The sequence below is a fragment of the Meriones unguiculatus genome, chromosome 4, assembly GCF_030254825.1.
Source record: "Meriones unguiculatus strain TT.TT164.6M chromosome 4, Bangor_MerUng_6.1, whole genome shotgun sequence".
NCBI lineage: Eukaryota > Metazoa > Chordata > Mammalia > Rodentia > Muridae > Meriones > Meriones unguiculatus.
Genome location: NC_083352.1, coordinates 28,214,200 through 28,239,982, shown reverse-complemented (window position 1 = coordinate 28,239,982; position 25,783 = coordinate 28,214,200). Strand labels below are relative to the sequence as shown.

The window sequence follows — 25,783 nt, the reverse complement described above, 5'->3', positions numbered from 1 at the left end:
TCAGGGTTGCTTTAGAGAGAACCCAGGAGTCATTCATATATTTGTATCATCATAAAACAGCAATTCAAGATGCATTGAGCTTGAACAAACAGAACTTCCCATACCTACATCAGACAAAAGCCAGGAAAATGTGTGTTTATGAATGGCATGCAGTACACTAATCCTTAAAAAAATATGAAACACCTGTGATATGATAAGAGACATTGCAACACTGTCTCACTAAAGTTACCTTGAGGTGATGAGTACAGTAAGAATTAACAAAATCCCTAGAGAGGCAGTTGTGGCAGTGTTTAAAGGAAAGATCAGGAATTTCAGCACAAGTCCAAGAATCCTTCTGAAATGTGCAGTAGGTAGGAAAAATGAGAATAGCATGAACCTGTGGGCTACATGGCTAGTTTCTAAATCAGCATTAGCTCTGCAAGCCTGTTTTCTGACCTGCATAAATACAAGAAGAGTGTGAACTGTTTTCCTTGAGTTTATATTCTTTAATCCCCAGAGAAAATATGGCGTGGAGAGAGAACATGAGGCCCAAGTCTCAGAATAAGATTCACTGGAATGTAAAAAATGCATCAGATGAGTTTTATCTCAGATAAATGGAAATATTTATTGAAATATAGAGATAAATATCCAGATAACTAAAAACAGTACTGTGCAATTTCTACCTTATCAGTTGCTACCAGAACTAAATTTTTAAAAGCAAGTGTTAGCAAAGTGTGGTATGGCACATGCCTTTAATCCTAGTACATGTGAGGCAGAGACAGGCAGACCTCTGTGAGTTTCAGGACTATCTGGTCTACATAGGGAATTCCAGACCAGCCAGAGAGTTGCATGGTAAGACACTGTCTCAGATAGAGAGAGTTCAGAATGTAAAGAAAAAACTACTTGTATAACTACTGGCTGTCAGCTTTGATAGAGATATTTGTCCACACAATGGCTTTCATTTCCGTGCTCTTCTTTAAGAAGATTGGGTAGAGCATTAAGTCTGCACAGCTTTTAGTTTGTAGATAATCAAGTCAATCCATACCAAATGTTTTTTAGGATTTGGGGTTGGGGAAATGTTGTTGCCTTTGATGCAGGTAAAGCTACAGTCTGATGACATTAGTGATATGGCATATTTTGATATCATGAATTGACACAATTCAACAGTTTCAGCACAAGGCTTTATTTCCATCCATCAAGCAAACTTCATATTCCCCTGTCCTGTGTAGTGTTATGTTAATGTTAACTTGACACAAGCTAGTCATCTGAGAGGAGGGAGCTTCAATTAAGGAAATGCCTCCATAAGATCAGGCTACAGGCAAACCTGTGGTGTCTCTTCTTAGTGATTGATGGAGAGGATTCAGGCGATTGTGGGTGGTGCCATCCCTGAGCTCTAGCCACGAAGAGCAAGCCAAAAAGGCAGCCATCCTCCATAGCCTCTGCATCAGCTGCTGCCTCCTGGTTCCTGCCCTGCTTGAATACGTGTCCTGACTTACTTAGATGGTGAACTATGATGTGGAATTGTAAGCTATGTAAACCCCTGCCGCCCCAACTTGCTTTTGGTTATGGTGCTTCATCATAACAATGGAAACCTAACTGAGACATCACCATCATCTTCCCCTCAAGTGGCTTCTCTGCCTCAGGGATGTCACTAAGTGAGACTGACTGAACAGTGATGGTTTTCTCACTCTGCACTCTGCACATACATATATGGTCTGGCTGCCTGTTGGTAGTATCTTTCTCGCTGTTGTTTGCTTTCTGCAACGTCCTTTCTGTATAAATAAAAAATACTCAGTTCTCCGAACTAGGAGTGAGATGCGCCGTTCCTGCCCCCAAGGCTCCATCAGTATTGGTTTGAAACAAACCCCAGATCTGCCTGTGTTCCTGGCAGAGTTTCAGTACTAACATGTGGTTAATTTTTTTATAGAGGATTTTTTTTTTCTTTTCCTTCCTGTGCTCTAGAGGAGCCATGGAGTGTGTGGGAAACATCTTCACTCGCACATCTGTGGTGCTTGCATATTTCCCTGAGAGATAGTGCCCGGCCCTTCTCTCTCTGTACATTATGTTCTAGGAACTTGGGAGGAGAAACATAGCCGGAATATTTAGAGAGATTTTAAAAACTGTTCATGGAGACATCGTATGGGGAAGGGGGGGGGAATCCCAGAATTCTCTCTGATGAAACTTAGCAATTAATTTGTGTGATGGCACTTCTAGCCACTTACAGTCCATATGCACTGGTGTGGTACGTTGCTAAGTGTGGAGACTGTGATGAACTCACACTTCCAAGTCAGTTTTGTTCCCTCACCAGTGCCTGACCAAAAGCCGAGAGAAGAGCCAAAGTCAAACCTTGAAGATCTGACTTGGTCTTTACTGTTTCTATTTTTTTCCCCGGCAGGACAATGAATTGTGTTGTTTTATTTTTAATTTCCAAGTTTCTGAGACTGCCTGTGAGAATAATCCTGTCGTGTTTCTATTTAAAATTATAGACGGAAGCATCTTCTTAAGATTCTACTAAATAAAATAAAGACACTGCTTAGGATTATTTAATTTACTTTCTATTTTTGTAGCAGTAGTAACATTCACATTTGGATTATATTTTGCTCAGCACATAACAGAATCTTTCAAATAATGAGATCATAATTCTTATTTTCCCCTTGGATGGGTTTTCTAAGTCTGTAACAGATCAACACTTCCAGTCCACATAGAGACATTCAGTATAAAAATACTCAGTTCTTTTTATAACTTCCTCTCAGCAGAACATGAATTTTCGATCATTTGTTAGTTGTACTGGTGACAGGTTCTGCTAAAGATCTATGTGTTCTCATTTATTTGATCTTTCAATCATCAACAAATAATTGGTGGTCAAATAGAATTTTATCAAATTAAATAATGGCAGACAATGAAGCAGAAATCTTACAGAAATGCCATTTCTGGGTAAATGCCTAGCAGTTTACATATATTATATATATATTACATATAATATATATTATATATATATTATCATCATTAATGCTTTCTACAAAACCAAGAGTCAATAACTGTCTACAAAGAACATTAAGGTGAAATGCTGACGAATGTCCAAAGACTTCTCACAGTTTATGTGTGTCTACTTCTGCCAATCATATAAATGACAAATGTAGCTTCACCTTGAACCTACCATGGGAAATAGCATGGCATTATGGTATTTCTCTTATTAATTGAAAAATGCTTCTTCATAGAATATATTTTGATCACAGTTTCCCTTCTCTCTCCTCTTCCAAATCCTTCCTTCCTCCCTACCCATCTAACTCCAGGCCTTCTCTCTCTCTCTCTCCTCTCCTCTCTCAAACAAAAAAGTAAACAACTACAATAAAAAATTAACAAACAGAAAGCACAAGAAACATAAAATCAGAAGCTATAATATATAAACAAAAGACCAGTAAGACAAAAAGAAAATCCCCCCCCCCAAAAAAAAGCAAGATGAGACAAAAGTCTACAAAAACATCACTGAGTTCATTTTGTGTCAACCATTACTCCTGGGCGTTATACCCAGAGAGACTCCATTGGATACTGCTTTGCAGTATTAAACTTTTCATGCACTTGGCCCCTTGGGTCAATTTTTTTTAATCTATTTCAGGAGTCACTGGGTCTCAATACAGAGAATAAGATTCACAACTGTTTTTTTAATAATTAATAATGATTATTATTAATAATAAATAATAATATAAGCTTAAAGATTTAATAAGCGTCTAGATAATGCCTAGAAATCTGTAAAAATCATGGGTTATTTTTTTAGCAGAAAAAAAAAGAATAAACTTCTATAATGGAACTTTTACTCTGGGTGGAAAAAGCTTTTGTATTTCCCAGGTTGGAGGAAAAAACGAGGTGCATCAACAGATAAAGACAAAGATCTCTCTCATGTGCTGGATTGATGCTTGGCCAGAAATTCGGGTTAAGAGTTATTGTCATATTGAAATAAAACATTATTTTGTGTCCCTATGTACAAGAGGAAGACAGATAAACATGTCTTAAAGATCTCAGAGAACTAAGTAGGGATAACCTCATTTTGTAATCAAAAGACTATTTTTCTTTTTTAATTATTTTTATTTTTATTACTTACAGTTGTTTTTTTCCCTCAAAAAATATTATGGCACAAAGATTGTTTTTGTGTCTTGAACAATGGCACACACAATGACCCACCCTTCAGCCAAAAAGCTAATTTTTATTCAGAAGTATAAGGTCCATGACAGCAAATTATGCTTTCTTCCTGTAGAAATTTTTATTTTTAAAGATTGATGGCCATTACCTAGATGCTTATAAAATATTTAAATGTACAAAGTCATTGCTAATTAATCAAAAATAATTTTGAATCTTAATATCTGTGTTGAGACCTGGTGACTTCTGAAATAGACTTTAAAAATTGATCAGGATAAAAGTGCATGAAAAGCTTAATCCTATAGATTGATGATTTCTTCTTTTGATGATTAATCATAAAAAAGCTACTGAAAAAATATATAAATATGAATGTTTATTAAAATACTGATAAGTTTATTAAAATAAATTTAAATATCAAAATATTGATGATTAAGATAAAGTAGTGTCCTGGAGTAAATTGTCATTGATTTTTGTAAGTGGTGATTTTTTTTATTGTTGGTAAATAAAAAAAAAAAAATTTAACCAGAAATTAAGACCATGATAAGAATTCATTCAGTTATCAGTCCAGGCTAGAAAGAGCCACCCAGCTTTCTCAGAAAACAAACAAACAAACAAACAAATACAAAAAACAAAACAAAAAAAGAGCAAGAGCTCACATTAGGGTGAAGAGTCTTTCTCATATAAGCATATAAGGCAGGGATGGTGTCCCTCCATACTACATGAAGCTAACATTACAGGAACTAGACAGTCTTACAGCCTGAAATCAAACATATTAGCCTATCTGTGACATTATCATTCATAATATTGATGTATCTGTTCATGAATTCACAATCCGTTTCTGTCTTCTTCCCACCTCCCTCTTCTCCTCCTTCCTTTCTCACGCTCCTCCTCTCTTCCTTCCTCTGTAGCCTCCTTCTCCTTCTCCTTCTCTTACTAGGTTTTTTTGCAAGCATCTGTGCATGTGGATGGTAGTATGTATGGAGATCAGGGGGAAAAAATAGATGTATAGTGACATCTGCCGCCTACAATTTCACCCCCCTCCCCCCTTTCTCCTTTCTCCTATTGTGTGAATGTAAAAAAGCCCAAACACATTCCTGGCCCAATACAAGGACCCTAGGCTCTAGGGCTACAGGGAGAAGTCGGTGCTCACGGATGCCCATCAATGTGTTCCCTGGACCTTCTTTTCTTCCACACCCACCACCATGCTTGACTCTAGTACAGGTTGGACCATTTAAAGACATTTGACCTGAAATGGTTGATAACATTTTCTTCAGTTTTACTAGTCAGCAGTTTGGGCCCTCTGCCAGACTATTCAAAGGGAAAGCTAAGCCTCAGCGGCTGGGTGGGAGGAGATTCACATCCTTTAGTATCACTGTCGGTAGTTTAGTAAAAGCATGTGCTAGAACTTCAACATACGGTGAACAAGCAGCCGGCAGAAAAAGTGGAAACATAGCTGGGCGTGTGGCTCAGTAGCTGAGCTGCTGGTTACTTTTGAGGCCCCACAACAAGGAGAATGACCCGTTAATACAATTCCTCATGTTGTGGTGACCCCCAACCATAAAGTATTTTTGTTGCTACTTCACAACAATAAGTCTGCTATTGTTATAGATTGCGGTGTAAATGTCTGGTATGGAGGATATCTGACATGTGACGCCCCCAAAGGGGTTGCAACCCACAGGCTGAAAACCACTGGTCTGTTGGATGTTGTCCTTAAAATTGGCAAATGAATGTATAGTCTTCTAAGTGATATGCTCATTTTTTTGAGAAAATTTTATTTTTTATTTTTTTTTAGAAAATTTGTTTATTTTTATTTATTATTAGTTACATTTTATTAACTCTGTATCCCAGCTGTATCCCGCTCCCTCATTCCCTCCCAATCCCTCCCTCCCTCCCTCATTCCCTCCCAATCCCTCCCTCCCTCCCTCATCTCATCCCTGCCCCTTTCCAAGTCCACTGATTGGGGAGGAACTCCTCCACTTTCATCTGACCCTGTTTTATCAGGTATCTTCAAGACTGGCTGCAAAGTCCTCCTCTGTGGCCTAGCAGGACTGCTCCTCCCTTGGGGAGTGGGGAGGTCAACAAGCCTGCCATTGAGTTCCTGTTAGAAATAGTCCTTGTTCCCCTTAATATGGGAAACCAATTGGTTACTGAGCTACCATGGGCTACATCCGAGCAGAAGTTCTAGGTTATATCCATACATGGTCCTTGGTTGGAGTGTCAGTCTCAGAAAAGACCCCTGTGCCCAGATATATTTGGTCCTTGTGGAGCTCCTATCCTTTCCCCATCATACTAACTCCCCCTTCTTTCATATGATTCCCTGCACTCTGCCAAAGGTTTGGTTATGAGTCTTAGTATCTGCTTTGATACACTGCTAGGTAGAGTCTTTCAGGGGCCCTCTGTGGTAGGCTCCTGTCCTGTTACTTGTTTTCTTCTATGTCCAATGCACCTCTCATTTGTCTTTCTAAGTGAGGATTGATCATCTTACCCCAGGTCCTCTTTCTTGTTTATCTTCTTTAGGTGTATAGATTTCATTGTGTTTACCATATCTTATAGGTCTATATGAGTGAGTATATACCATGTGCGTCTTTCTCCTTCTGGGATACCTCACGCACAATGATCTTTTCCAGATCCCACCATTTGCCTGCAAATTTCATGATTTCCTCGTTTTTTATTGCTGAATAGTATTCCATTGTGTAAAAATACCACAATTTCTGTATCCATTCCTCCGTTGATGGACATCTGGGTTGCCTCCAGATTCAGGCTGTTACAAATTAAGCTGCCACAAACATGGTTGAGCAAATGTCCTTGTTGTGTACTTGAGCAAATTTTGGGTATATGCCTAGGAGTGGTATAGCTGGATGTTAAGGAAACACTATTCCTAATTGTCTGAAAAAGAGCCAGATTGACTTCCAAAGTGGTTGTACCAGTTTACATTCCCACTAGCAATGGAGGAGGGTTCCCCTTTCTCCACAACCTCCCCAGCATGTGTTGTCACTTGAGTTTTTGATTTTAGCCATTTTGATGGGTGTAAGGTGAAATCTCAGGGTCATTTTGATTTGCATCTCCCTGATGGCTAAGGATCTCTTTAAGTGTTTCTCTGCCATTCTATATTCCTCTACAGAGAATTCTCTGTTTAGCTCTGTACCCCATTTTTTTATTGGATTACTTGATTTATTGCTTTTAACTTCTTTAGTTCTTTATATATGCTGGATATCAGCCCTCTGTCAGATATAGGGTTGGAGAAGATCCTTTCCCAGTCTGTAGGCTGTCATTTTGTTCTGACAACAGTGTCATTTTTTATATGCTCATTTTCTCCTCTTTTTAAATCTTAGTTTCCAGATAGCATCTGATTATTTAAATTCTCACCAAATGGCACTGGAATTTATGATAAAAACATAATGCCATAACCATATTCTTTTTAACCCTTGAGCTGAAAAGATTCCAAGGCAAATTATGAAAAATGGGTGCAATTTATGAGAAAAAAAACTGTAATGTGAAGGAGCATGAGGAGCAACAGGGCACACCTCTGCTTAGTCCATCAGGAAGAAATGTATCAACGAAGATGACAGTGCACACAAAAATGACATCCATCTCACTTAAGTCTTGCCTATCAAATATGCGTATATATTTTCATTTCAGTAAGAATTTTCAACCAATATTCCAATAGCTTCAGAGTATGTCAATATGGAAATTTAAAAATATTTTAAATCCTTCAAGATAAAGAAAAAGTAAGGAAAGGGACTTTGAGGACAAAGTATAGTGTTATGAAAATACTCTCATAAAAACATACTAGATATATATATTTATATTTTTTCTATATACACTGCACAGAGAGAGAGAGAGAAAGAGAGAGGGGGAGGAAGGGAGGGAGATACTCTTTACACATAAATATAGAGAAGTACAAAACTCACTGGGAAGCCATCGTTCCTGGGTGCTGTGTGTGAGGTATTGGGGAAGGGGCAGAGTATCTATACGTCTTTTCTGAGTTGTATAAAAAGTGCATTAGTGTGTATACAGAAAAATTTCAGGGTAATTTTTTATGGTTTTGGTTTTAGTGGTTCTAAAAAATGTTTATTCTTTCAGAGTTTTATACATGAATCCAATGTATTTTGATCATATCTACCCCTCATGTCCACTCTTACTCATCCCACATTTTCCTCCAAACTTCCCATCCTATTCACTTTTTTCTGACCCACTGAGTCCAATTAGGGTTGCATTGCCCATAGCATCATGAGTTCTTCTCTTTGAGACTGTGTAGCTTTAAGCCTGAAGGCACCTATTAAAATTAAAGTAGGGCATGCTCATACATGTGGAAATTCTAATTTTAGACCTGTATCTTAGAACTCATTTATGCAAATGCAAAAATAGTATACTTAATATTATTCAATCAAGTATATTTCTTTTCCTAATGGCCAGAGAACTGGAAGAAATTCAAGTACAAAAGAAAGTAATTTAACTTAATTGCATGACTAGGATTTATTAAGCCACTAGGTAGTCGTTGAATATAATTAAGTCAGTTCCCTTGTCCTGGGAGTCTTAGGTAGCCTTGGTAGAAATTCAGTGTGAGTTAGACAAGCACACTCTTTGGATGAACACAGACCCGTGCTTACCGCATAAAATGTGGGTTGACCATTAGCTCCACTGAGAGCTTTCAGTCTGTGGTCCATGCCTGTGACTTAACCTACTCAACAGAAATGAAGACTCTCACTAAGGGAACATTTGCTGAGAGGGTCTAATAAGAGGAGACAGAACAGTAACTTATAGTGCTCTATAGCATGAAATCTTTATGTAACACCACCCCACCCCCACACCCACCCATCCACAGGCATACACACACACACAGGCAGAGAGAGAGAAATGTTTACCCATAAATACAGAGAAGTACAAATCTCACTGGGAAGCCATCCATCCTGGGTGCTGTGTGTGAGGAACTGGGGAAGGGGCATGAGATCTATATTCTTTTCTGAATTGTTTGATGAAATTCCTACAATGATTCACTACTATTCAATAAAAGTGAATGGTTATGACAACAAAAAAAGAAAAAAGGAACTTCACAATGTTCAGTTTTAAGGAGCTATCACTGTATCCGTTTAGCAAAAGGATGCTAGTAAGTTCTCCCCTGTGGCAGGCATTATTTTAGAAAGGAGTTTAAATGGCGTTAGTCTACATGCTGCTCTTATTTTGCCATGGACTTCCAAATAAAAAGCCAAGGGCTAGGCATGAGGTGCTTTCTCTAAGGGTGTTGGTTAAGAAGATGATCCCAGAGATGACTGAAGTAGTATAAGCTATTGCCATTGCTCTTGGCTGAGGTTTAGGAAGTCATTGATAAAAGTGCTGTAAATATTAATATACGGAGTTTTTCTTTTAATTCTGTTTTGTTTTGTTTTAAAGAGGCTATCAGTTCATTTGAAAATATACTAAGTATGTGCATACTGGATTATATGATTATGTTTGTCTGTATTTCTGTTTGGTTTGGGGAGGTTAAAATTAGCTTTTACAGGGGTTAAAGCTATGGCTTAGATCTCTTGCTCTTCCTCTCTCTTGCTTTGTCTTCTTTCTCTGTCGGCGTGTCCCCTTTCCTCACCCCACCATGTCTCTCTCTCTCTCTCTTTTCTTTTCTTCTCTATCTCTCCACCTCCACCCAATAATTTTTTTCATAAAAAATATAAAGATACGGCTTAGCACTTAAGGGCACTTGGCTCCTGCAGAGGGCCTGGGTTTGATTCCCAGCACCCACACGATGGCTCATGACTCCATAACTACAGTTTCAGGGATCCATCACCTTCTTCTGACCTCCAAAAGCACCAAGCATGCAAATGCTTGCAAAACACTCTACAGATAAAAATAACCAAATAAATATTCAAATTTATAAAACTAGCTTTAAAAAGTAAATTTTTTAATTCACAAAAGCCATGTAATCCCCCTTTGGACTCTGTGAATTCATAAATTAGCCCAAAGAGAATTAATATTTTATCCATTCAGTCAACAAACATTTATTGTATGATAATTTGTGCAGACTACTGCTCTGTGATTTATGGACCATTTAAGGTAGGTCCTGGTAACACCTTGGTAGAGCATATATTCCACTCAGGGGACAAATGTGACAATAATAAAGATGTTGAAAAGTCTGCTGCAAATTTCCCCTCCAGAGAAACTATCTCTCTTTCCATTGGTTCAGTTTTCTCTTACAGTCTTCAGTGACATTTCCTGTTTCCTCATGATTTTGGTTTCTGATAACTTTTGGGTTTTCTTTCTATCTCATTTACTTTCTACAGCTTAATTGCCACAATGATGCTCTTATTCTTAATGACTCACAGCCTAGGACAAGCATGTTAAGGGTGCATTATTCTGAGATGTTATCTTTGATTCGTGGCTGTAGAGTATCAGATTGTCTGGTTCTTTATCCTCAGGGTTTTTGAGGCACAAACCCTCTTGCTTTGCACCATAAGCATCTTCTTTTGTTGTTGTAGTTTTGTGAAAGCCAGGACCTTGAACACAACACTGTCTAGCATGTGTGATAGTTTTACAGAGATATCCCAGGGCTTCAGCATTAACCTCATTGCTGTCCTAAGTGTCTGTATCTTAGCTGAGTGAAAGAATGCTGCCTTTAAGTCTTTCCTAGGAAAGACAGCTTTTAATATTTTTTTCTGTTTTTAATCATTAGCAGGTGATGTAAAGCAGATTTGGATTGTTACAAATACCCCATCTGGCATTTATTTGTTGTCTTTTTACTTTAATATATTATTATGACAATTAATAGATTTCTTATTATGGAATTCCTCTGGGTTATAATGTAATTCCAGTTGTCATTAATTTTGTCAGTAGGCCTTTCTGTGCAATCTCTAACAGTGCTCACTATCACTGTCAATAAAGTGAATATAACTGTGGATCTCATAAAAGCAAAAAGCAGAGTAGCTTGACCTTGTCTACACTCTGTTAGCAGGTGGGCATTTTCAGGGTTATACAGGTAAAGCTCTATGTTAAGAGGAAGGCATGAAGACAGGAAATGAAAGGCAAAACAATTCAGTAACCAGGTGGTTTCATCAGTTTTTACTGTAAAGTAATAATAATAAAATGATGCCATCCATATGTGAGTCAGTGTGCTGCTTTTAATAGAGATGCATTTATTCTAGGTATCCAAATGCTTGTAGGTTTAAATGGAAAACATTACTTTTGGGTCATTTGTAAAATTGAAGTATCTCTCTGGCCTAAAATTATTGATGGATGATTAGTTAGCAATTGAACGACACAGATTTTTCAAGTTCTGCCATCTTGCTTTCCTTCCTCTTTCTCTTTCAGTCTATCAACACTGAGTTTCTTCCAGGCTCTTAAACAGTGGTGTGTAGCAGCAGTAGCAGCAGCAGCAGCAGCAGCAAGTTTTAAGGGTGCTGGCTGGTAGGAGATGAAATGCCTGCCTTTCTCAACAAGTTCTCAGATAATGTCCCTGTTGCTTCTGGGAACCATGCACCCAGAAACCCTGATCCACACACCAGAACAGTGACAGTCGACATTTGAAAATGATTGCTTTACTGGTACATGATTGTTCCTTAAAATGTAATTCAAAATTCAAGCTAAGGATAGGCCAGTTTCTTTCACCTCGGCTTATAAAGAGAAGCAGAATAATAAAGCATGCCTATAGTGATTCATTTAAAGCTTTGGACATTGCTGAATAATTGCTGGTAAGTAGAAAGACACCTTGTAGCAATGTAGGGTTTGTTAGTTTCTTTGTTTTGGTTGGTTGGTTGGTTGGTTGGTTGGTTGGTTGGTTGGTTGGTTGGCTGGTTGATTAGTTGGATTGGGTGACAGATTTCTCACTATGTAAGGCTATTTGAGGTTGAACCTGCAAGGTTAGCCCAGCGTGATCCCAAACTGTCAACCCATCTACCATGGCCTCCGAAGTGCTTGGATTCCAGGCTATACCACCACACCTAGTTTCCTGAAGGCGACTTTAAATATTTGTTTGTCCTTCCCATCACCTGTAATCACAAGCATTTTGACACATGTTATTAAAGATATTACACAAATAACTAGGGACTGAACAGAGTGTGCCTGGCAAGTAGGACAGGTTTTACTGTACTTTCTCAAAGCCAACCAGAGTTTCCTATTGAAAAAGAGAATGAAAATTAAAGCTGTCATTCTTAACTTGCCTGGAAAGGCTGACAGAGGAAAATTACATTATCTTCAACTTCTGATTGTCATTTCAGATGAAAATCTTCGCTTCTCCTAAAAAGAAAAAAAAAAAAAACAGGATTAAATAACTTTCTAGTTCTTTAAATAGGATATTATTTTAAGAAAGGAAAGTCTAGAAAGAGGAATTTATTGTCAAATGAAACGTATAACACTAATATGAGATTCCATACTACTCCAGCTGGCTGCAGATCAAATAGTCCAGGGTGAAACAGAGCCAAGACTATTGCTGAAAGGTCCCTTTCTTTTATGGGAGAGCAAGGAGTATCATTGGCCCACAAAAGCCAGGAAGAAGCATGTGGAACTTAAGACAGTGTCTGGGCCAGCGCCTTGAATTCAGAATCAGGAAGTCGTGGTTCTATTCCTGGCCCAGCCTTGCTTTGATTATGGCTATCTACAGGAGGCTGGGGCTCCCTGACAAGCTAAGCATTCAGTCAGTGTTGGATCTGCTCTGCCAAACAACCATGATTTGGAAGCTTTGGCTATTTTCTTGAATTTTTCTTTCTTTCTTTTCCACATGCTTGGCATTAGAACAGAGCCAGTGTGGGCTGGAGAAGAAATTTTTCTCCGGGCTTTATATTGTCTTCAGTCTGTATGATGTCTGGCTGTGGATACCTCCTGCCTACCACCATGTGTGAGTGCTTTGAGCGCTGCTGTTTAATTAAGAGCATTTGGAAAAGGAAACACGGCGGGGGTTGTCTTTACTGGGTAGAGGGAAAACAACATCAGCTAGATTGCTATGCTTAAACCTAACCCATTCAGAAGCCTCTGGGAGACTTGTGCCCTCCCAGACACCATCACAATCAAAGCACCCTCACTTCCCACAGACCAAATATATTTTCCAGCATAAATAAAGAGCACTGTTGAGTTTTCATCATGGACAGCAATTCATATTGAATTGAAGCTCTATCCTGATCCAATCTGCCCACTCTCTTCTGACCTGTGTCTGAGAGAGATATATAACTAAACCGTCCATTAGGGTGATATAGCATCTCAAAGTAATTTTAATTTGTATGGGTCTAATAGGTAAGGATGTGGAACCCTTTTTAAAATCTTTACTAGTCATTTGTTTTTTCTTTTGAGAATTCTGTGTTTAGTTCCATAACACATTCTTTGATTGGAATATGTGTTTTCTTGTTTAGTTTTTAGCTTCTTTGTGTATTCTATATATTATACACTTAATGCATATCTGGAAAAGATTATATACCATTCTGTAGACTGTCTCTTCACAGGGCTGTTTCCATTAAGATACACTGGATTTTTAATCTCCTGAGGCTTGCCTTGTTAGTTGTTGATCTTATTTTTTCTCTATTTGAAGTTAGAATATGTATGGCTTTCTTAAAAATAACCTGTTGTCTCTATATAAGCAGTATACTGTGTATACAGTTCAAATTTTATCATAAGAAAGCTACAACTAGAAGAGATATCTTAGAAAAATGGCACTTCCAGAGGGACCTGCAGAGACTGAATCACCAACAAATGATCATACATGTACTGGATCTAGGCCCCCTACACAGATATAGCCAATGGGCAACTTGATCTTATAAGTGCCCTCGTAAGGGCAGTGGGAGGCTGTTTCTGATCTGGATTCTGTTGCATGCTTTTCGATCACTTTCTCCTGGTGGGGCTGCCTTACCAGCCCAAAGTGGAAGACAATGTGCTCAGTCCTGGTGCTACTGGAAAAGCTGGGGTTGGTTAGGTGGGGGGCGGGGTTCTTGATGGTGGAAGGAGGGAAGAGGAGAAAAAAAGGAAGAAGAGTGGGACCAGGAGGAGAGGAGGATGGGAACTACAATTGGGATGTAAAGTGAACAACTAAATAAATAAAGTTAAAAGTTTTTTTAAAAGAATAAGAATGTTAAAATTAATAAAAAAGAAAGAAAAAAGAATAAGAATGACACTTACTGATGATATGGCATTGCTCAGTATCAAATGTGCTTGAGGTTACAATTATCTTTCTTTGCCAATATTTTAAAAACAAATCAAAGAGTTTATAAAACACAGTACATCACTCCTTGTGTCCTTTCAATGAGCACAAAGAGTAGATTTTCCTCTTTACAGTGACCTTCCAAACAAAATCTGATTTATACAGGTGTTGCCTCGTCCTACTCCTTCCCCACCTTCATCCTCCCAACCCTGATCTTTTATTGACTGATTTCATTGCAGTCTTGCTACCATTGTGTTACTCTCTGTTCCACTTGGAACACTACCTTCCTGGCTCTTCACTGCCTCCCTTCAACCTCCTTCTCCACCTCTCTCCTTCCTCTATCATCTATCTCCATCTTTACCCCTGTCATCTTCTCCACTTCCTGTCTTCTCATTCTTGCTGGACTCTCCATTTCCACAGGAAGCTTGTTCCTGACTATATTTTATATTTTCTTCATATGTTTTATATTAATATTATATATCACACATCAATTGGTTAACATGTTATATATTAATCAATATATTATATGTTAAATGTTTTATATATTAATATAATTGTGGACATATCAGTTTATATATAGACACGAACACTGTAGTTATTTATCTCATTATCCACTTTTTAAGTTCCTACACAGGTTTCTATTTGGAACGATTTAAAAATCTTTTATTTAATTTTCATTGTCTATTTCCATAGGGTTGATTATAACATTCAGGACAACAGGAGTCTTGTCTTCTTTGCTTATGAATATTCAGTTCCTTTAATGATGGCTGACATAAAATAGCTGTAATGATAATTTTAAAAGGAAAGAGAGTTTTGGGGGAGGCAAATTTGTCACATTGGCCTTGAATTGAGGAAGTGAAGTTACAGAAATACTGGATTCATAAATAAATAATTTAATGTATAAAATTATTCTTCATGGTCCATAGAAAAAAGAATGAAATTAAATCTACATTAAAGAAGTCAAAAAGTTCAGAATCTGCAAATACACTCTTGTATTTTTAAGCATGAACTGTTTGCTATAGTTTGGCAGAGAAACTATGAAAAAGCAGAACTTCATGAGTTGTTAAAACTTGAGCTTTAAAAATAAGGACAAGAATGGTTATACAAAGCATCAGATCTTTAGTCTCTCTATTGGCGAGGGTTATGCATGTATGGCATAAAACTCGACATTTTAGAGTAACTGTAACAGTTGGTGAGAAAGAAGGTACATTTGAAGGACAGAGAAAAGAAATAGGCTTAATTGTCTACAAGAAGATCATGGGGCAAGATTATTTTGTTTTACCCTTGTGCCATATTTCTACAATAATTTTATGCTCAGCTAACGGCTATAAAATATTTTTAGAGTAAAATCTTAATGTTCAGTTAATTCAAAGACAAATTGTTGCTGGGATCATCTCTGTGACAGATGTCTGCTGCCTCCAACTTTAACTTAGTAGCTGGAAAACTATCAGTTTCTGTTTTCTGTGTGTTGTTATTCCTTGGCGTTATTGATCTCACTACTTTTCCTGAAAATGTGTTGCTTCTGTGGTGTAGAACTTGGTGCCATTTCTGCTAGGTAGAAAGCTTGGATCTTTGTCCTTACGGCTATTATAACTGAGGTATGAATGACAGCCAAAGAAAGCCACATGTGGACACAAAGATGAACAAATATTCACCATTGTACCTTTGGTTCAAATTTGAAGGAAATTATATAAGGGATAGGCTGGAACAGTAATTAAGGGACTCCATGACTCTATAGCAAGTTTTTCCCCCATTTTGGGGAGTACTTGTAAGCAAATTTGATGCAATGATCTGTAATATTTCCCGAATTTTATTTCAGGTTATAAGCAGGATTTTGCTGTAAAAAGAACTGCTTTGTATACAACAAGTTCTGCTTCATTAATGGATAAAATATTTAGCATTTTATTTAATATTTAATGTTAATATTTGGTATTAATATTAAATATTTAATATTATTTAATATTTAATTATTGGATAAATATTGGATAAAATGTTTAAGATTTCTTTTTTCAAATGCAAATACTTTTAAGCCTAATGGTTTATGGTTTTCTGTCAGTTGTTAAAGGTCCCTCAAGAAAGGGACACTGAAAACGAATCAAATCATAAGAGTTGCATAGCTTTCTGAAGAAATTAGCAGATGTCCAAAAATCTCAATTTAATTTTAAAGTCCGTTTGCTTTTATGGAAAAAGATGTACCCTCTTCTCTTTATATTAATCTTTTAAACAAAGGAAATTTTCTGTTTTCAAAAAAGAGATTATCTAATTTTGGTTGGCCCACATTTACACATGTCTGAGTAGCACTAAATTGACTGACTGGGTTATAAAAACATAATAATAAAATAATAAAAAGAGCTAGACATGGTGGCACATGTGATTTTTTTTATTATTTATTACAATTTATTCACTTTTTATCCCTGCTGCAGACCCCTCCCTCATCTCCTCCCAGTACCACCCACTGTCTGCTGCTTCTCCCTAGTCCCCTGATAGGAGAGGACCTCCTCCCCTTCTGTCTGACTCTAGCCTTTCAGTTCTCATCAAGGCTGGCTGCATCATCTTCCTCTGTGGCCTGCAAGTCTGCATCCCTCCACCCCACCAGGGGGAGGTGATCAAAGAGCCAGACATTGAGTTGATGTCAGAGACAGCCCCTGTTCCCCTTACTAGGAAACCCACTTGGGAGTGGATATTAGACATATAAAATAGGAGAAACATACTAAAATCTATAGACCTGAAGAAGTTAAATGGCAAGGAGGACCCCAGGGAAGATGCTTAATCCTCATTCAGAAAGGCAAACAAAATAGACATCCAAAGCTGGAGAAGACAGGGAAGAGGACAGGAGCCTACCACAGAAGGCCTCTGAAAAACTCTACCCACCAGAGTATCAAAGCCGATGCTGAGACTCATTGCCAAACTTTTGGCAGAGTATAGGAAACCCTATAAAAGAAGGGGGAGATAGAAAGACCTGAAGGGTCTTACCTGAAGGGTAAGGAGCTCCACAAGGACTAACAGAGCCAAAAACCTGGGTCCAGGGGCCCTGCAGACACCAATACTCCAACCAAGTACTATTCATGGAGAGGACCTAGAGCCCCTGCTCAGGTGTAGCCCATAGGCAGCTCAGTCTCCAAGTGGGCACATGTGATTAATGTTAGCACTTCCTAGGAAGGCAGGGAGGTTTTCGAGTTCCAGACCAGCCAGGACTACGTAATAAAAACTTGTCTCAAAACAAATAACAACAACAAAAATACAGATCAAAAACCAGACAGATATGAAATTGGTTATGAAAAGTGCTTCAAATATTATCATATTTCATTGTATATAAAATTCTTAAGAAAAGTGTTCAAATAAATTATCTAACATTAGCTCAAGTGAGGGTTACTACTTACCATCAATTTGACAAAATTCAGAATCACCTGGGAGAAGAGACTGTAGGCATATCTGAGAGAGATTATTTTAATTAAGTTAATTAAAGGGTGAATATATACCCACCGTGGGTAGCACTATTCCGTAGGCAGAAGATTCCGGACTGTGTAATAGTAAAAACAACAATATGAGTGCTGGCATGTATGCACTAACTCACTGCCATCTGCTCTTGACTACAGATACATATGATTGTCTGCTTCAGATTCCTGCTGCCTTGACTTCCTGCAATGATGGTTTATAAAACTAAAATGAACTCTTTCTCTCCTAAATTGTTCTTGTCTACATATCACTGTAACTGGAAAAGAAAGTAAGACAACCTGAATAGTTGCTTCTAAGACCATATAATAAATCAATTATTTAACCTCTGGAAGGTTGTTTTCTGTATCAAAAACATTTTTTAGCTTTTAAAGGTGTATATCTGTAAAATTTGATGCCTATTCAAGGAATATACCTATAAAATTGAGAGTAGCTGGGGAATTTAAAGACCAATGAAATGCCCAGGGCTTGAAAGATGGCTCAGTTGATAAAATGTCAGCTGCACAAACATGATCCCCAGACTATGTAAAAGCCAGGGTTGGTAGCAAGCTTCTCTAACTCCAGGTCTGGAATACAGAGACAGGTGGACCTGTTCATTTGCCACTTTGTCTACAAAAATTCATATGCTTCAGGTTCAGCGAAAGACTATATCTTGAAAAACTAAAGGTGAAGGGTCACTGAGGAAGATATCTAATGTCCATCTTGGGCCTCCATACTCATCTACACCCATGTGCACATATACCCGCACACGTATGTATACATCCACATTAACAAGCACACCCATCACATACATACAAAAAGAGAGAGAGGAGAGAGAGGAGGAGAGGGGAGAAGAGAAGAGAGGAGAGGAGAGGAGAGGGGAGGGGAGGGGAGGGGAGGGGAGGGGAGGGGAGGGGAGGGGAGGGGAGGGGAGGGGAGGGGAGGGGAGGGGAGGAGATAAGGACCCCAAACAAGACAAAAAGACAGAGTCATGTTCATTACTTTCTTCATTTAGTAATAATTGTTGTTGAAGCAAAGTCCCAACCTGGACTCCTCTGTGGATACATCTAGCTCCCATCGTGACCTTGTTTGCCTTCCTTGAGTTTGGCCATAAGCAATCCTTTTAAAGTTGGTTCGCATCAAGCAAGTATCTTAGAGCCCTGGGAAGTCGGCAACCTGCCTCACAAGTGATACTTTACACTGAGAGAACTGGACCTCATTCCATTGCACCTCTCAATAAAGTGCCTTTCTAAAGACGTTGTCTGATTTACATGATCCTTTTATTTGTCTTTACTTGTAGCCTATTCGGCCCTGACCCTATGCATAGCACGAGGGGTTGAGATTTCTGATATTAACTGACTTGATTTGACTACCCAGGAACTATAGAGTTGTGTCCAAGTGATTTTACAAGGACAATAGAAGCTTCAGCTACTGCTTTAAGTCAGTGTTTCTAAATCCCAGAACAGCCAAGATTAAAAAAAAAAAAAAAGCCCTGGTTACACATATATAACACGTATATGTTATGGGGGACTGTTTTGAAGTGTGTGGGAAAATAACAATAGATTTTAAATGGAATTGTAGAGCCATAGCTATAGGTAAATGTTGCATGCGAAGAATTACCCACCATACCAGCGAGAACCTTGCCTAACTTCATTTTTTTTTCACAGAATTTCACTAAATTAAAAATATTCTGGTACAAATAGTCTCTCACATTCATTCTTAAGTACAATCTCATAATTATTAAAATCATACAAATGATAAATTTATACTCTAAAAATTAAAATTCTTATAAACAAATTCAATAATAATTAGGAAGTTGGAAATGTGTGTAAGTACTCGGAGTCATTCAGCTTTTCTTTCATGCATTGAATATTCATATAAAATGCACTCTTGACATCTACTCCATGAAGGGACCATTGATGACCCAGACCAGACCTTCCCTTGCCTGTCAAATAGAAGACTACCCATTATCCAGTGTCCTTTTTGTCACATGAAAAACAGGGAACTTTTTATTCTTTCCAAGTAATGGCCTTTCAGATTTAGTGACAGCATGTTCTGTTCCTCAGGACACACGGGAAGATCGAGACAGGACACGGCTGGACTCCATGGTGCTACTAATTATGAAACTGGACCAACTAGACCAAGACATCGAGAATGCTCTCAGCACTGTCTCCTCTCCATCCAGCACCCCAACGAACCTGCGGCGGCATGTCCCTGTAAGCTACCCGCTCCCTCCTCTTTCTCCCAGTGGATCAGCATCCCTCGGTGTCTGTTTTGCTGTAGTTATTAGAATTAGTGTAGTTTTTAGTTTTATTTGGTTTTTCAAAAAAATTGAGATAACCTTCAGGCCAGGCCCACACTAGACAAGCAATCTTCCACTTTGCTCTATCACCAGCCCTGTTTTCACTTTGAAACACAGACTAAATAAGTTGGCTAGGCTGCCCTTAAACTCAGCATGTAGCCCAGACTGGCTTTGAACTTACTGTCCTCCTACCTTAGCTACTCAAGAAGCTGGGATTACATATCTGTGCCCACTAAGCCCAGTAAGAATAAGACCTCTTTTTTACATATGGTCTCTCTTATAAGTGAAACATCTTTGATGATGGCATCTATTAATAAATGAAACAGAACTGCATTGAGATCACTCCGTCATTTCCATATGTCATACAAAGTCTATGGACACATGGGTGACAACAAAATACTTGATATTAAAAAAGAAACGGAGCGAGCTTAGGAAACTGTGCTTCTTGGGGATTAAACCCTCTTTGTTGTAGTTGTTTGCTAACACTACTGTATTCCCTACTCTTCAGAGGCATGAAATGCTATGTCTGTCTTGATAACTACATTATTTCTGGGTTTTCACATTATAACCAGTTATTTCCAAGACATATATTCTTATTCTATAAACATACATTGCACAAAAAAAACATGTTCACTACGTATTTTCTACATGGATAAATGAATAGATGATTGAAAGGATGGGTGGATACATGAGTGGATGGATGTGTAGATGCAGGTGAACTAATCTGGCTTACTGCAAAAAAAAAATATGTTAGATGATAGTGATTTGTTAGTACTCTAAAGTATACTCTGAAAATAACAAACAGAACAGAAGTAAGAATTTTATCCTGGGCTGGAGAGATGGCTCAGACATTAAAGGCTAGGCTCACAACCATAAATATAAAGATTTCATCCCATTAAGTTTATATGATAGAGTCTCTGATAATATTCCAAAAGTCAAAATAAAATTTAGAAGGAATACTAAGATTGGTTCTGCCTTTTACATATGTATTAATAGCTTCATGTTCAGTGGCTTAGTTTATGTAGATCTAGTATATATAGCATACAGTTTTACTGTAAGTAAGCCAATCCTTTTCCATGTTTTTATTAATTTATTTTTATTAATAACAGCTTATTCACTTTGTATCCCAGCTGTAGCCCTCTCCCTCATCCCCTCCCAATCTCATACTCCCTCCCTTATCACTTCCCATGCCCCTCCCCAAGTCCACTCATAGGGGAGGTCCTCCTCACCTTCCATCTGACACTAGCCTATCAGGTCTCATCAGGACTGTCTGCACTGTCTTCCTCTGTGACCTGGTATGGCTGCTCCCCCCTCAGGAGAGATGATCAAAGAGCCAGTCACTGATTTCATGTCAGAGATAGTCCCTGTTCCCTTTACTAAGTAACCCACTTGGAGACTGAGCTGCCATGGGCTACATCTGTGCAGGGGTTCTAGGTTATCTCCATGCATGGTCCTTGGTTGGAGTATCAATCTCAGAAAAAGATGCCTGTGTCCAGATTTCTTGTTTCTATTGCTCTCCTTGTGGAGCTCCTGACCCCTCTGGGTCTTTCTATCTCCCCCTTCTTTCATAAGAGTCCCTGTACAACCCTTATCTATTAAGCAAGGGTTTGCATTACAAAATAATAAATAAACCGCATTAAAATTTTATATTTAAGTGAGATCCAAAATGTAGAAAAATCACATAAGCAAGTTTGAGTACCTACTGAAACAGGATTCATCTGTGTCTACTTTACTTAATATAGTGTCCCATTGATTCTGAGGTAAAGGAACTAGGATTAACCCAGTGTGTAGAGTACTCAATGTCTACCTATATTACTACCCTTGTAACATTATAAGACGAGCAAAACGTATACAGAAACTGAGGCATGCATGGGCCAGAGCTGGCAAACAAATAAACCGAGCCAGTTGTTAAGCCAATGCTATATCATTCAACCAGGCTAAAATTAGAAGCTGGTATATTTAGAACAACAATAACCATAATAGTCAGCTGGCTGATATAATGCGACAAACAGCCGTAATAATCGTCTGATTGATATAAAACTAGATTTCAGTTTTGAAAGGTTATAAAAATAAAATTATCATTTTTGCTAACTTTAATAACTTTTCTTATTCTTCAAGATTCATTGCAAATATCTTCTTTACAGTGAATTGTACCTAAAGAATGTCCTAGAAAATTCCTAGTCCCTCACTCTCTAGTGATACCTTAGTTATTTGCATGTAGTTTCATTTTAGCAAATAGGAAAGGGATCTAAATGGGAAAAAAAATGTAACCAAAACAATGTCCTAACAGCCCAGAGAAAGGGATACTTTAATTTGATTGGCATATTGAAAATTTAAAAACAAACACATTAAAATTTCACACTCATTTTCTCTATCACCTTTATCGCCAGAGATGTCTTATTTTTCAGGAGGGCCTAGGATTTTGCATATGGATTTTTATTTTTAAAAGTTTTCTACAGTGAGTTGTTACTCTCTGCTGCCTTTTAATCTCTCTCTTTTCTCTCCATTCAATTTTTCTCACTACCCATGTGTTAAATAGAAAAGTACAGATGAGAATTCTACCACACACCATGCTTTTGATTCCACTGTGAAAAGTAAGCTTACTCCCTGACTGCTAGACTAGGTCCTTTCTTCTGCCTTTCTTAAACCAAAAAGCATGATGATTGGATCATTTATCTGCATCTATGGTTTATACTACTATATAAATTGTAAATTAGAATTTGACATTTCATACACTGTCTAATGGAATATTACCATGATTATTACCATAATTGTTACCACTGTAAACATAACATCTGGTTCTGAGCTCTCAGTTTATCAGTCTTGTTAGAATAAAGCAAAGTAGGTCAGCAGAAACATTAGGAATGTTAGTGACGGAAGGTGGCTGAAGTTAGTGACTGTTTTGAATCCAAGCTTTATAACTGGCTATCTGAAACCATATGAAAACTGTCTAATTTCTCAGCTGCAGGTTCATGTCAGAGACGGATATGCACAAAGATAAACTTTTTAATGAATGACTTATTAGAGTGATGAATGAACTGACACACATACATAAGCAGACTTGCATGGATCTACCCCAGAGAATGTGCAGCCATTATTGATTCTCCCTCTATGCTCATACCAGACTCCAAGCAAAAACATGAACAATACATGTCCCTGAGCCTCAAAAGTACTTTTTGATCTTTACAGTTTCCTGAGTAACCCTTGATCCTTGTCTCTGCTTTTTTTTTTTCCTTTTGTTTTTTTATTGGGGGGGGATTAAAAGCTAATGATAACATTAGCTTTCATCTGTATTTTTCATTCCTTTTGATAATTGTGCCATGGAATGAAAGGACTCTGGTGTTATGATTATAACGTTGATCATCCACCAAGGAGCAGTAATGCAGAGAGAGAGAGAGACAAAAGAGAAACTTCCTCCATCCGACTCTGCTGCTCCACACATTTAATTTTAGCAGGAAGAACATGGCACACAATGAAGCAATGACTCCTCCCCTAACCCACCCACCCTGTGTAAGAATACTTATGAAATTCTCAGAATGAATTCTTTATATAATAAAGAGTACAATTAGAGCCAGAGACTGGGATGATGAAGAACAATGTTTGTGAAGTAAATCTTAAAGGAAGAGGTAATGATTTGGATGAAGCTGCTTAGAGAAACTCTAACAAAGTAGCTATGCCTTGGTAGATTCTCCAGACTCCATGATCTGATTTTGTTATGTTTTGTTTTGTTGTGTTGTGTTGTTACTTTGTCACCCAAAATCTTGACCTGGTCTGAGCATCCGCTGTGTGGGCAGTCCCTTAAGGCTAACTAACGATAGCAATCTCTTAGAATGGGTGGCAGCTGGGAGATGGGGGTGGGGTTAGAGAAGAAAGCAGTACTAGTCAGTACATATGTTGCTCCATTTGTTCTCTTGGTCTGATGATGAGCATCTTGAGCCTCAGGAAGGATGAGGGATTTACTAGGGTCATACAGGTGCGGAGTGAGAAGTTTGCCAAGAGTCACAGCTTGTCAGAGTCACTTCATATCTTTCAGAAAAGCCAACTCTCATTCCGTGCATTGTAAACCTTCCCAAGGCCTTTTCTTCTCAATAGCAATGTGTTCTGAGATTGAGCCATTAACTGTCATGTGAATGTGTGACCAAGCAGATATTAATAATCCTTTGGGACACTTCAGCCACACCATAGAGAAGCTTAGGAAATACGTAAGCTAGAACCTATTCATTCCTTTGATAGAGTCTGAGCACTGTTGTGCAGTGGGTTTTGGCCTTCCTAATTTTCTAAGTCCTTCCTTAGCTTAAGACTGTACGTGGTACACTGTATACAAGGAGGAGAGGAACAGAGGGCATTGCTCTTTTTTCATTTCAGACATAAACTCTTTTTTGTTTGTTTGTTACTTATCTTTGTCAAACATTACCCTATTTCAGCCCTTTTGTGACCCAGAGTTTCATATTCTTTCCACCTAGTCTTTATTCCTTGAATTTGTTCTTGGCCACTTTTCCAACAACTCAGTACTACCTGCCCCTGATGTGACATACTGGGAGTAATTGCACTATTCTTAGCAAGCGAGCTTGTTTTCCACCTTGACTTTCACTACTCCTTTGATGTCTGCTTGGTCTCCCATTCCCTCCTCCTCAATCACATTTTGGGGAACTCAATACCCCCATCTCTAATTTTGCCCTTTACATCTTCTATCCAGATTCTTGATTTAATTTTTCCTATCGAATCACTTTGAATAATCCCCCTAGGTACCACCTGGCTTCCATTTCCTTCTCTGTAGTGAATATCACCTGTGTAGCCTTATATCTTGTGCTATGATCTTCTGTGTAAAGGATGAACCACAGGATTCCCACTATTTTGTGCCAGAGTTAAATCATATATGGATTTCTTCTATGGCACATACCACTCCAGATAGCCCACCACTATAAGAATTCATCTGAGCTGTGTATATTCCGTCTACCTGACAGGGTGAAAACAAAGGGTCACAATGATGCTCGAGAGCCTGATAGAACTGTAGCTCATTAGATGTATCACCAGAGCAAAAGCGGGTGGTGTAGTGAGGGTCTTGCTCAGCATTTAGTTTGTTTAAGATGGTTATTTAGAGAGGGAATGAGTGAGAGACCTTGGAAGAGCTGACCCATGTTACACTTTTCTCACAGTGGGTAGAAAGAGGGATTTCTACTAGGCCTCATATCCACAGCCTTATGAAATTGCTTCTACAGCTGTGCTTCAGGCCCTCAGCAAAAGAGCATAGTACTTATGTTATGAGGTTGAACTTTGAGGTCAAGACCCAAGATTTAATACCAGCTCTGCCATGGAATGTGAATTTAAGACTCCCAAGACTCAAGACACTACCTTGAGTCTGAGTGTCACTGTCTCTTCCATGATGATAATAATAGCTTCCACACAGGAGCAGCAAACTGAAACAGATATGGATATAAAGTGCGGCTTGTGCAAGGTAACAACACAAGATTGATAGATTGAAAAAAGTATTATTTCACTTCATACTTATTTTTGTATGGATAGAAAAATAAAAGATTACCATGTTAACGACTTCATTAAGTCATGAATAGTAAAGCAAAATCAATGCAAAGAGCCTCTGTTACACCAAAAAAAAGGCAAATTAAATGAGTTAGCTACTATTCATAGCTATACATGTAATGTTTTTGTTTACGTTTTTGGTGGTATCCATTTCATGTTAATTCCGTTTGAAATGCAAGTGAGCCATATTTTATTAGAATAATATATACATTGTTTCCCATGAAAAGACATAAAAATAGTCTGAACAGGCACAAGAAATTTGGTTACAATTATGTACTTCACATATC

General features: G+C 38.1%; 1 protein-coding gene across 1 annotated transcript in view; it reads left to right on the top strand.

Moving 5' to 3' along the window:
- Positions 1-25,783, top strand: part of Dlc1 (DLC1 Rho GTPase activating protein) — a 387,771-nt gene that overhangs the window by 87,585 nt on the left and 274,403 nt on the right. The window contains exon 3 of the mRNA XM_060381619.1: positions 19,723-19,872. Coding sequence (XP_060237602.1) covers positions 19,723-19,872 — 150 coding nt within the window. The remainder of the gene's footprint in view (positions 1-19,722; positions 19,873-25,783) is intronic.